General features: G+C 42.0%; 1 protein-coding gene across 1 annotated transcript in view; it reads left to right on the top strand.

Moving 5' to 3' along the window:
- LOC147577367 (putative cation-transporting ATPase 13A4) overlaps positions 1–12,695 on the top strand; it is a 62,984-nt gene that overhangs the window by 46,853 nt on the left and 3,436 nt on the right. The window contains exons 19-22 of the mRNA XM_086675009.1: positions 3,542–3,713; positions 4,714–4,907; positions 6,271–6,359; positions 9,960–10,040. Coding sequence (XP_086531135.1) covers positions 3,542–3,713; positions 4,714–4,907; positions 6,271–6,359; positions 9,960–10,040 — 536 coding nt within the window. The remainder of the gene's footprint in view (positions 1–3,541; positions 3,714–4,713; positions 4,908–6,270; positions 6,360–9,959; positions 10,041–12,695) is intronic.

Raw genomic sequence — 12,695 nt, 5'->3', positions numbered from 1 at the left:
CCTGTGCCCAAGTTGGATGCTTAACCGACTGAGCCACCCAGGTGCCCCTACAGCCTTTTATATTTGCTCAAATAGTTACTTTTTTAAAATGTTTTTATTTTTTTATTTTTATTTATTTTTGAGAGAGAGAAAGAGAGACAAAGCACGAGTGAAGGAGGGCCAGAGAGAGGGAGACACAGAATCTGAAACAAGTTCCAGGCTCTGAGCTGTCAGCACAGATGTTGAACTCACAGACTGTGAGATCATGATCTGAGCCAAAGTCAGATGCTTAACCAACTGAACTACCCAGGCGCCACTCAAATAGTTACTTTTACTGGACAAAAGAAAGAATGTCAATGAAGAGGTAGAGATTATAAAAAAGATTCTTTAGAAAGAATTTCTTTTGGCTCCTTTTCATATTTTCTGTCTTTTTATTGACATTTTCATTTTGTTCATACATTGTTTCCTAATTTCTTTGAGCATATTTGAAAGAGTTGTTTTAGGGGCACCTGGGTGGCTCAGTCAGTCGAACGTCCGACTTTGGCTCAGGTCACGATCTCATGGTTTGTGGGTTCGAGCCCCAGGTCGGGCTCTGTGCTGACAGCTCAGAGCCTGGAGCCCGCTTCAGATTCTGTGTCTCCCCCTCTCTCTGCCCCTCTCCTGCTCATGCTCTGACTCTCTCTGTCTCAAAAATAAATAGAAACATTAAAAAAAAAAGAGAGTTGTTTTATAAATTTTTTTTAACATTTATTTATTATTGAGAGACAGAGACAGAGCATGAGCGTGGGAGGGGCAGAGAGAGGGGGAGACACAGAATCCGAAACAGGCTCCAGGCTCTGAGCTGTCAGCACAGAGCCCAACGTGGGGCTCGAACTCACAAACCACGAGATCATGACCTGAGCTGAAGTCAGACGCTTTACTGACTGAGCCACCCAGGCGCCCCTGAAACAGTTGTTTTAAAGTCTTTGTCTAACATATCATATGACTTCACTCATATGAGGACTTTAAGATACAAAACAGATGGACATAAGGGAAGGGTAGCAAAAATAATATAAAAACAGGGAGGGGGACAAAACATAAGAGACTCTTAAATATGGAGAACAGAGGGTTACAGGAGGGGTTATGGGAGGGGGGATGGGCTAAATGGGTAAGGGGCATTAAGCAATCTACTCCTGAAATCATTGTTGCACTATATGCTAACTAACTTGGATGTAAATTTAAAAAATAAATTTTAAAAAAAGCTGGGATTTAGAAAAAAATAATCAAAGTCTTTGTCTAGTAAGTCCAATGTCTGGGTGTCCTCAGAGGTTACTTCTGTCAACTTATTTTGTTCTGCTGAATATTATAATGTCGTAACTCTGGAAATCCAGATAACTCTGGAAATCCCCCTTCCCCAGGATTTGACGGCTTTTGTTCTGCTAGTTTTTGAAGGCTGTCATAGTCCGTTTGTTTGGTGACTTTCATAAACTATTTTTTGCAGACTGTATCAGTTGCCATGTATGGTCAATGAAATCTCTGTTCCTTTAGCTTTTGTTTGGCTAGTGTTTTTGACAGAGATTTTCTTGACTTCCATGAGTGTAAAACCATGAACAAAGAACAACCTCTCCCAGTCTTTGCACATTTGTTCTGTGCTGGAGCCCTTCAACACTCAGCCAGGCTTGTGCTGAGTGCAGAGATCATCCAGAGCTCAAAACTGAGGGGCTGTTCCAGTCTTTCCTGAGTGGGTAACTTGCCTTAGGTGTGTGCATGGTTTTCTATAGTCCCCAAAATACACATATGTTTTTGAAAGCCATAATTTTCCAAAGAAATGTTCTTTAGCTTTTCTTTATCATAGCTATTATTTTATGTCTCAACTGCCATCTTTTGCCCCAGGTGATTGTGGGTAGTTGGTGAGCCTTACAGTTGTTTTCAAGCAGTGGATGCTGCTGCCCTGAGTTCAGTCTTGCATTAGGTGAAACAGAGATGAGCGCCTTGCACCAGTCCTTCAGGTACCCCCAGACAGGTTAGAACGGACATACCCAATGGATGCAGTTTGCTCTTCCTCTCTGTGACCAGAGACCAGAGTCCTCCACTGGGAGGGCCAATGACTGACTTTGAGATTGCCACTGAGCTGAGGAGGGGTAGGGCAACGGCAAGTACAGATGTCACAAAGCTTTCCCACCATTTTTAAGTTGCCTTTTTCTTGATTCAGCATGTTTGACTGCTGTAAACCTTTGTTGTTCAGAGTTCTGACAAAGTTAGTTTTGATAGTTTCTGCTTGTTTTTCAATGTTTCTGTGGAAGGATGGGAACTTAGGGCTGTCTGCTCTGCCATTTTTTCCGATGTCACTTCTCATTTTGTCATTGAATATTTTTTTAAGTTTATTTAATTTATTTTACTTAAGTTTATTTATCTGAGAATGAGAGAGTGAGCAGGGGAGGGACAGAGAGAGAACAAATCCCAAGCAAGCTCCACGCCGTCAGTGCAGAGACCAAGGCGGGGCTCGAACTCACGAACCACGAGATCATGACCTGACCCGAAATCAAGAGTCAGATGCTTAACCAACTGAGTCACCCAGGTGTCCCATTGTCACTGAATATTTTAAAGCATTGCTTTTTAGCGACTGCCTGTTGTTTCATTATGTAGATGTACCATAGTTTACTGTAAGTGATGCACTAAAGAACATCTTTCTACATCTCTGATATTTTTAGTTAGCTTAAGACAAATTTCCAGAAATGGAATAACCATGTCAAATATTATGAACATTTTCCGGTGTTTTCATATTTATTGCCAAATTGCCCTGCAGAAGGTTTGTGTCAGTGTACGTTTCCAGAAGCAGTGTATAAGAGTGTACGTTATCATCATGCCCTCACCTATAATTTGATGGACTTTGCCTATTTAATAGGCAAAACTGAACCACAATTTCTTTATCCATTTATCAGTTGATGGACATTTAGGCTTTTCCCACAATTTGGCTATTGTTGAGAGTGCCGTGGCAGTGAGAAAGAATGAAATATGGCCCTTTGTAGCAACGTGGATGGAACTGGAGAGTGTGATGCTAAGTGAAATAAGCCATACAGAGAAAGACAGATACCATATGCTTTCACTCTCATGTGGATCCTGAGAAACTTAACAGAAACCCATGGGGGAGGGGAAGGAAAAAAAAAAAGAGGTTAGAGTGGGAGAGAGCCAAAGTATAAGAGACTCTTAAAGACTGAGAACAAACTGAGGGTTGATGGGGCGTGGGACGGAGGGGAGGGTAGGTGATGGGTATTGAAGAGGGCATCTTTTGGGATGAGCACTGGGTGTTGTATGGAAACCAATTTGACAATAAATTTCATATATTAAAAAAAATAGCCAAAACCGAAAGCATTTCATGATTGTTTTTGTCTTCTCCCTTAAGAATTGCTCCTATGACTTGAGTTTGAAGCCATTCATTGTATTTTGTTCCCTCAAAACCCTGATGTACTCCAGTTTGTCAGTTTCCTTGGCTGTGTGGGCCCAAGAATTTGCACTGTTCTTCTGATGAAGAATACAGTATTTTCCTTCTCTCACAAACATAACACTTGAATTTATTTTGTAGTGAATTTGAATGGTGCCTACCCCAAGCTGGTGCCCTTCAGGCCTGCAGGACGGCTGATCTCCCCACCTCTGCTGCTCTCTGTGATTCTCAACATTCTTCTCAGCTTAGCCATGCACATTGTGGGCTTCATTCTGGTTCAGAGGCAGCCTTGGTATTCCATGGAGATGCACAGGTACTATCACAGCTCTGATGCCAGCTTCTCACATCCTAATTTCCATCAAACACGGTCTGGCCCTTATGACAAGAAGCAAAGGGTTCTTCATTCTTCTGGAGGCGTTGGCTTTCTTTCAAGTCCCTTGGGGAATTTTCCAGTGATCTTCTCTCCTCTGTAGCACAGTTTGAGGGAGGATATTATCCATTGGCACTTACTTTTGCCTGTCTTGTGTGATAATGATCCATGACCTTCTTTTACACCTAGGGTGACCATGCGTTATAATTTGCCCAGGCAGCCCCAGTTTGAGCCTGATATCCCAGTGAAATTTTTTAAATTAATTAATCGTTGAAGTATATTTGGCATACAATGTTACATTAATAACAAGTTATCAATTCGACCATTCTATACACCATTCCTTGCTTACCATGATATGTGGTGCCCATCTGTCACCATATATTAATATGCTATTTTTGATTACAGCTCCTATGCTGTAATTTGCATCCTCATAACATTCATTTTATAACTGGAAGTTTGGACCTCTGAATCCCCTTTATCTATTTTTCCCACCCCTTCCACGCATGTCTCCTCTGGCAACTACCGGCTTTGCTGATGCTACTGGTCTTTTCCTTTCACATTCAAATATGCTCCTGTTGGATGATAAATTATATGGTCACCCTATTTATCAATATTCAAAGATCTTAAGCCACAAGAGGAAAAGCTCATGGCTTACTCATCTTTTTCCCACATAACCTTACTACACATGAAGGGTACCCAAATTATTGAATAAATAACTTGTCTATCTATCTATCTATCTACCTATCATCTATCTATCTTTTATCTATTCATCTATCCAAAATATAGATCTATCTGTGTTGGTTTCTTTCCCCTTATTTCTCAGTATATTCTTTCCCAAAGTGTAGGTAATTACAAAAGCACTGAGGGCATGGAATCCTGTAGTTACCAGTGCTCCATAAAGACCTGTCATCTTCGTTCATTACCTTTTTTGTTTCTTTTTTAGTGCCTGCACAGTGCAAAATGAAAGCATCTCAAAGTTAACCATTTCTCCCACCGCTCCAGAAAAAATTGGAAGTAACGGTGCCTTCACAAGCTTCGAAAATACTACCATATGGTTCTTGGGAACAATCAACTGTATCATCGTGGCTCTTATTTTCTCTAAAGGAAAACCATTTAGGCAGCCCATATATAAAAATTGTGAGTAGCGTTGTACCAGATCAGAAGTGATGGGTCATCAGAAGGAACAGACATGCCCAGGTCACTCGGGGAGCAGCAGCGGAGTTGATGCTTATCTGGAGCCCTTGACTTTATACTCCAGGGCTCTATAAACACATTTGGCAGCCTCATTCTTTGCTCCTTTCCTCAAAGCTGCATTAAATTCTAGGGCTTCTTCCTCTACCTCTTTCCTTCACCGGAAGTTTGTCTCCAGGTGTCCTTTCATGGCACCACTGTAAATTGGGACGAGTCATTTATTTCCTCACGTGTCAGTACTTGTCGGAATTCATCTGGGAGGAGGTGGAGAGAGAGAAGTGTCACAACACTCAGTTGGAACATGTCTCCTGCCATGAAGACAATGGTTAAGATGGCATTGTGTGGTTGGCAGCCTGGGAGGGGGTCCAGCCTGAAGGAACCTGGCTATGGTAATTGTGGAGGCTCTTGGCCAAAGTACATGCTACCTCCTTACATTCTGGACTGGAGTGCGGTGTGTGTTAGGAGAAGTGGGTGACCTGGTTACCCTGTGGAACATTCATTTGTATACATCCCTACCTCTCAAATTGGGAACATTTAATTAATTAATTATTTAGTTAATTATTTTTACCTTTACTTATTTATTTCGAGAGAGAGAGAGAGAGGGAGAGCATGAGCACTGGAGGAGCAGAGAGAGAGAGCGAGAGAGAGAATCCCAAGCAGGCTCCATGCTGTCAATGCAGAGCCTGATGTGGGGCTCGAACCCATGAACTATGAAATCGTGATCTGAGGCGAAATCAAGAGTTGGATGCTTTAACAACTGAGCCACCCAGGCACCCCTAATTGGGAAAATTTAGAAGCATAAGTTGAAGGATCAATGTCCTCATAAGAATTAGTTTATTTAGAGAAAATTATTTTGCCTTTCTCCTTCTTGGGATGAGAAAGCAGTCAAATGCTTACCTCTACATTACTGCAATTTAAATATTTGTTTATTTACAGCCCTCTTTTTTTTCCAGAATAGAATTTGAAGCAGGGGATTTGCATTAAAAGGACTTGGATACTTAACTGTCTTCAAGGCATTGTTTGAAAATACATTAGGTCAAAATTGCTCTCTCTATATTTCCCACTTTTATTAATTGAAACTTACAACATGCATGTGAAAATTTCCATCTGCTTCAAGGACATGCATAGAAATTGTGGAGGTGAGACCCATTGCATAGAAATGAGTACTTTCCATTTATTATGCTGTGTTTGGATGTAGGAATCAAGTAAGCTTAATCAGTGTTAATCTAGAATATGTCTGTCAATAGATGTGAAACTCCGTATATACTCCAATTTCTCTAAATGATAGCTTGTGTTCTTATTTCCTCAGATATATTTGTCCTTGTGCTGGTCATACAGCTGGGTGTGTGTCTATTCATTCTATTTGCTGACATTCCAGAATTATACAGGCGTTTGGATGTAAGTCTTATCTCTGGGCTATGATGATGGTTTACTGTTATATAATACCCTGACTGCAAGAAGCAGGTCACGGTGGCAATTGACATGGACTCGTGACACTGATTATCCTTTTGGAATAGTAGAGTTAAAAAAGAATACTACATTTATTTGTATTTTTTTAAATTTAAGCCAGCCAGGAAATAAGATTCTGTCTAGTCTTGATTTCAAATATTTCAGAAGCATTGACCATTTTTCTTTTAAAAGATCCCTGTAAGAATGGAAAAATCTATATACATACACTGTTTCAAGCGTAAGAAATTTTTTTCCCCTAAGCGCTTCTGTTTTGAAGCTGTTGAAAACAGTTTGCCTGTAACACTTTTTCTGTTAATTCTCAAATCTGTACTTACATCTTTAAAAAAAAATCTCTATAATAAAGACGTGTTTGTATGTTCATACTTAATGTCTGCAAAACTTGTTTGCCAAGAGCCATAACTTACCTCATGAACTCTCTTAGAGTGTGTAATTTTGAGGCAAATGTCAAAATCTATGAGACAGTTTTTACATATACAAGCTAGGGGAAATGTGTATGTCAATTCCTTTAACCTATACTTTTGAATTAGAAGTTTATTATTACCAAATGTCCTTTAGACCAATAAATAGAATACAGAAGAGATGGTAAAAGGGAATGGACTTTTTTTACTTAGTGCTACGTGAGCCTGCCTGCCCACCTCTCCAACTCAAACACACGTGTCATGAAGGCCAAGGTCCTATCTTATTCAGTTTCATATTACCAGTGCCTAACATAACCCATGGCACGTAAGAGCAGTAAATGACTGATCCTTGTAGTGGAGATGAGCACTGGAAGCTCACAGTTCATTGCAAACCAGCAAAACCTTCACCAACCCTTCTTGACACGTGACATACAAACTCATGTCTACATTCGGTTTTCCTTGTGATAATTGTATCACTGTGGTTAACAGCGTAATTGCCACTATTGTTAAATATGTTCATGAATTTGAGTAAGCAGTCATGGAGATAGTCTTTGGCTGCTAGACTTCTAAGTGAGTTAAAACTTCTTAATCCTGCAGAAGTTAGGGTTAAGATATGTTGGGTTTAGTCACACTCTTTAAGAGGAAAGAGTCTTACAGAGAGGCTGATTCCTCTGGTACAACAAAATAGGGAGCCTATTTAGTTTTGGGGGGACCTGTGTGGGGTCATTGCCAACATGACTGCCAAGGAGTCTGCAGAGAATTATTGCTCACCCTAAAAATAATTATTTTTCTTCTTATTACATAAAATTGTGGGTACATTCTAGAAAATGTGAATATGCAGGCAGAGAAAATTATAACAGTATTCACTCTATCCTTCCATCTTTGAAACTTTGTATATGATAAAAGTCCATTGACTGACTTATGCAGTTTACTTTAAATGGAATCATGCTGTTTTGTAACCTAGTTATTGCTCATTTTTAAAAATTGCATTTTTTTAAAAAATAGAGATACATTCACAACGTTTAATATTCAAAAGTTAAAAAGTTCTGTCCTCTCATCCTTTTTCCCCTGCTACCAGGTCTCCTCTCTGGAGGCTACTGATGACAACACTTTATTTTATACACTTTTATTATTATACACATATTTTATACGTATGCCTACACACACACACACACACACACAGACACATATATATATTTCCTTTTTTTAATTTTTTTAAATGTTTATGCATTTTTTGATAGAGACAGAGCGTGAGTGGGTGAGGGGCAGAGAAAGAGGGAAACACAGAATCCGAAGCAGGCTCCAGGCTCTGAACTGACAGACATAGCCTGATGCAAGGCTCGAACTCACGGACCGTGAGATCATGACCTGAGCCGAAGTCAGATGCCCAACCGACTGAGCCATCCAGGCGCCCCATATATATATTTCTTATATGTGTATTCTGCCACATTCTTACACAAATAGCAGACTATTAAATTTGTCCAGGTCTTCTGAGCTGAAGATGGCAAAATGAGATGAGACGTGTGAGCAAGCTATGGAGGAAATGCCTGTAGGGGCAAAAAGGCGAGGAAGCCCAAAGAGAAGGGGAGGGTGGCACCTTATGGTGTAGGTCTGACCCCCATGAAGGAGTGACGGAAGGAGGGCCAGAGGGGTAGGGTTTCAGATTGCAGTGCAGTTCTAAGAAAGCCCAGCCACAGTTGCCCATCACAGGTATCTAGTATCTTATAAGAATGAGTGTGATTAGAAGACCTGCCATCCTCAGGTATTAGCTATGAGCAACTCATGAGGAGTGTGGGCTCAGGGTAGATGTGGTGGGAGATTCCAAGGGTAGCACTGGAGCACCTGCTACTTACTCTCCTGGCAGGAGACCCTCATGGGGCATGCCCATGGCTGCCCCGACCACACACGGTTCCGCACCACGATCTTTCATGTTACAGTGTATTTTGGTAATTGTCGCACGACAGTACATAGAGCTTCCTCATTCCTCTTTTTATGTTAATATATTGTTTCAATATACATATATGTACCATAATTTATACGCAGCCCCCGTTGATAGACATTTAGGTTGCTTCCAATGTTTTGCTATTCCAAACAAAGCTGCAATAAAATAACTTTATACATATACCATTTCAGGCATGTACGAGTCTGTCTCTAGGATAAACTCCCGGAAATGGTTTTCCACTTTTAATTTCAATGGCATTGCCCTCCATAGAGTTGTACCAGTTTATAATCCCCCCAGTGTAGAAGGCAGTATATGAGACAGTGCCGGGTACAGCAGTGTGCACTTGGTTTCATTTCATCCATCCATCCATTCATTTATCTAGCCATACATCCATTCCCATCCAGCTCCACTTGCCCCACTGGTGAGTACCCTTGTCATGGCACCACCTGTACAGCCGTGCACACAGCCCTGAGGGTAAAGCCCTGGCTCGGGGCTGCAAAGCAGGGCTCAGCTGAGGGGAGATGTGGCACCAGAGAGACAAGGGCAACACTGCCCCTGTCACATTCGACTTGTGTACCATCAGAGCCTCCTGGGAATAGAGCCACATTCCTGTATTCCCTCATAAAAGCGAGCAACGCAAGCAAACAAAAACACTTTTATCAAATTTGTCAAATTTTGATCGAATTGATTTGGGGAAATTGAGAAATTACAGGGGCACCAAAAAATAAAAAGGAGAAGAAAGAAAGATAAAAGAACAAAAGCAGCAATCATAGTTTCTGTTATTTTTTTTTTTTAATTTTTTTTTTAACGTTTATTTATTTTATTTTTGGGACAGAGAGAGACAGAGCATGAACGGGGGAGGGGCAGAGAGAGAGGGAGACACAGAATCGGAAACAGGCTCCAGGCTCTGAGCCATCAGCCCAGAGCCCGACGCGGGGCTCGAACTCCCGGACCGCGAGATCTTGACCTGGCTGAAGTCGGACGCCCAACCGACTGCGCCACCCAGGCGCCCCATAGTTTCTGTTATTTTGTGTGTACCTCTAATATGCATACGTGTAATGTCTACATGTAAGCATGTCTATTACACACGTGATTTATAACCTATGAAAATGTACACTGTGAATGTGTGAACAGCTTTCTGACATTTATTTGTCTTCAAACTAACAGTGATTCTCCATCTCCCACCAGCTTCTCTGCACTCCTCTTCTGTGGAGGGTTTACATCATCATTATGCTCAGCTCCAACTTCATTGTGTCCCTTGTGGTGGAGGTAAGTGCCCTCCGGCTTCTGATCACTGTGGGTAGGGATGGACGGGGCATTCTTTGGGAGTCTGAAAAAAGGAACAGCCTTAGAGGATAAGAGTCAGCAGTCCAAGAGGCTCCCTGCCCTGGTGACATGAGCAATGGTGCTTTCCTCTAGTGAGCTCCAAACAAGGTGTTAATTTTCTCGTCTACATGGTGGACCTGGAGAGAATGGGATTATGATGTCTAAGGACCTGTTCGTTTCTAAAATCCACAAGTAGAGAACTGACTCAATTCGTTTTTTTGAAATTACGTATGATTCACATACTACAAAATTCGCCTTCTTAAAAAGTGTGCAGCTCACTGAGTTGTGCAACCATCACCACTAATTCCAGAGCATTCTCATCACCCCAGAAGAAATCCTGTACCCATTAGCAGTCGTTCCTCATTCCCCCTTCCCCCTTCTTCACCCCTTGGCAACCACTAATTTACTTTCGGTCTCCACGCATTTACCTATCAGGACAGTTCACATAAAGGGAATCATAGAATATGTGGCCTTTTATGTCTGGCTTCTTTCACTTAACAACGTCTATTTCTTTTACTTTACACATGGGAAATAAGATTCATAGTGAGCTTTTCCTAGATTTGATTCTTCATCTCCCATTTACTCCATTTCCTCAGTGAAATGAGTTTGTGGTCTCCTTTCTTTGGCTATGTGGTTCACTCTCCTCCTTCAGCACTGTTATTTAGACGAAATCTTCATTCTTCAAAGCCTCCTGGAGAACAGGGGTCACCCCTAGAAAAGACATCTGTGTCAAAGGGGAGGTGAGCATCGGATTCCATCTGTCCCCAATCTGGGTGGCAATGTTTCCAGTGGCAAACACAGCCTTATGCCAGTGAGGGGGGAATCCCTGGAACCTGACTTCTCTGCAGCACCTTCCTTAACAGGCAGGGTAAAAACCACACAGGAGCCAGTGGCAGAAAAGAACATAGAATTAAGGTACTAGAGCCTCTCTCTGTGTGCATATCCAGGGCTTCTCAAACTTGAGTGGGCATCAGAGTCACCTGGAGGGTTTATTAAAACCCAGGTTGCCCAGCCCTTCCCCTAGCATTTCCGATTCAAAGGTCTAGAATAGGCACAAGTGTTTGTCAGGTGATTCTGATACTGCTGGTGGAGGGACCACACTGTGAAGTACCGTGCTAACCCGTATGGTCTCCAAAGCCACCAAATTAATAAGAGAGGATCGCATGAGTGTCCTCATACCCAGCTGCAGAAGGATGAACCTTGCCCTTTAAAGGATAATCTTGTGTTCGTACCTTGTCCCTATCAGTGATCACATTATTTCCTCTGCCTGGTATAGCTTCCCCCAATATCTCCTTATGGGAATGCTATTCCATCCTCTATGGCACAGCAGTAGTAGTATCGTCTTCATGAATCTTTCCCAAAGCCTGGATGGGTGAGTCAAGTAACAGTGGTTTAAACAGTCAAGATATTTATTGTCTCACTTAACCGGAAGATTCGAGGTAAGTGGCCATAGAGTTGGTTCAGCAACTCAGTGGTGTCATTGGGGATCATCAATCTTTCTCTCTTCTGCCTCCCCATCTTTAGATACGGGCCTTTCGGGGCGCCTGGGTGGCGCAGTCGGTTAAGCGTCCGACTTCAGCCAGGTCACGATCTCGCGGTCTGTGGGTTCGAGCCCCGCGTCGGGCTCTGGGCTGATGGCTCAGAGCCTGGAGCCTGTTTCCGATTCTGTGACTCCCTCTCTCTCTGCCCCTCCCCCATTCATGCTCTGTCTCTCTCTGTCCCAAAAATAAATTAAAAACGTTGAAAAAAAAATTTAGATACGGGCCTTTCATGTTTGCGTGTATTGCTTATGGTGTCCAGATAGCTGCCGCATAGCTGGGCATTATCTGTGTTTTGATGCAGGAAAAAAAAATGGAAGGAGAGGCACCAGCAAGCTTTTTTTCCCTTAAGTGTGAACCTTTTATAAGGAAACAAAGTCATTTTCTATAGCCACCCTGCAGACTTCCTCTTATGCCTCATTGGTCAGAACTGTGTCTTATTGTCATCCTGAGGAGAAAAGGATTCTGGGAAAGTGGATCTATGCCAAACATTAGACAGATTTGCTGAGATTGTGTGTGAGTTTTTTCCTCTTAGGTGGGCAGGAAAAAGTTGGGAGGATTGTGCTATAGGTAATGGAGCAACAAAGTCTCCCATAATCCTCTAGCAGGAAGCCATTCGAATGTCACCATGTTTGCAGTTAAAAGAAAGCATAAGCCGGAAGTAGTTTACCTGGGTTGGAATCCTTTCTTGCCGCCTGACTCTGGGCAGCACTTGCAACTCCACTTCTCTATGTCTCCATTTTCTCATCTGAAACGCCGTGATAATAAGGGTACCTAACCTTACAGGGTTACTGTGAGCATGAAAGGTGAACACAGAAAAGCATGTAGTAAATGTTTGATAAATATAAACTATTATCATTATGTTATCTCTTGTGATACTTAGCATTTCTTAGTTTGTATCTATCAGTCATGCAGGCTTTCATTTGTTCATTCACTCCACAAACATTTGTTGACCCTGTGCCATGACCTAGGGTGCAATTCGAGGCAGATCCTGATGATGGAGGGGTGCTGCTCACAGTCTACAGCAAGCAAGAGGACCAGTGCTACAGTTATTTGTGTG

This window comes from Puma concolor, chromosome C2, assembly GCF_028749965.1.
Source record: "Puma concolor isolate L17-30 chromosome C2, mPumCon1.1.hap2, whole genome shotgun sequence".
Lineage (NCBI taxonomy): Eukaryota > Metazoa > Chordata > Mammalia > Carnivora > Felidae > Puma > Puma concolor.
Note: the sequence above shows the minus strand (reverse complement) of the source record. Positions and strands in the feature narration are given on the sequence as shown.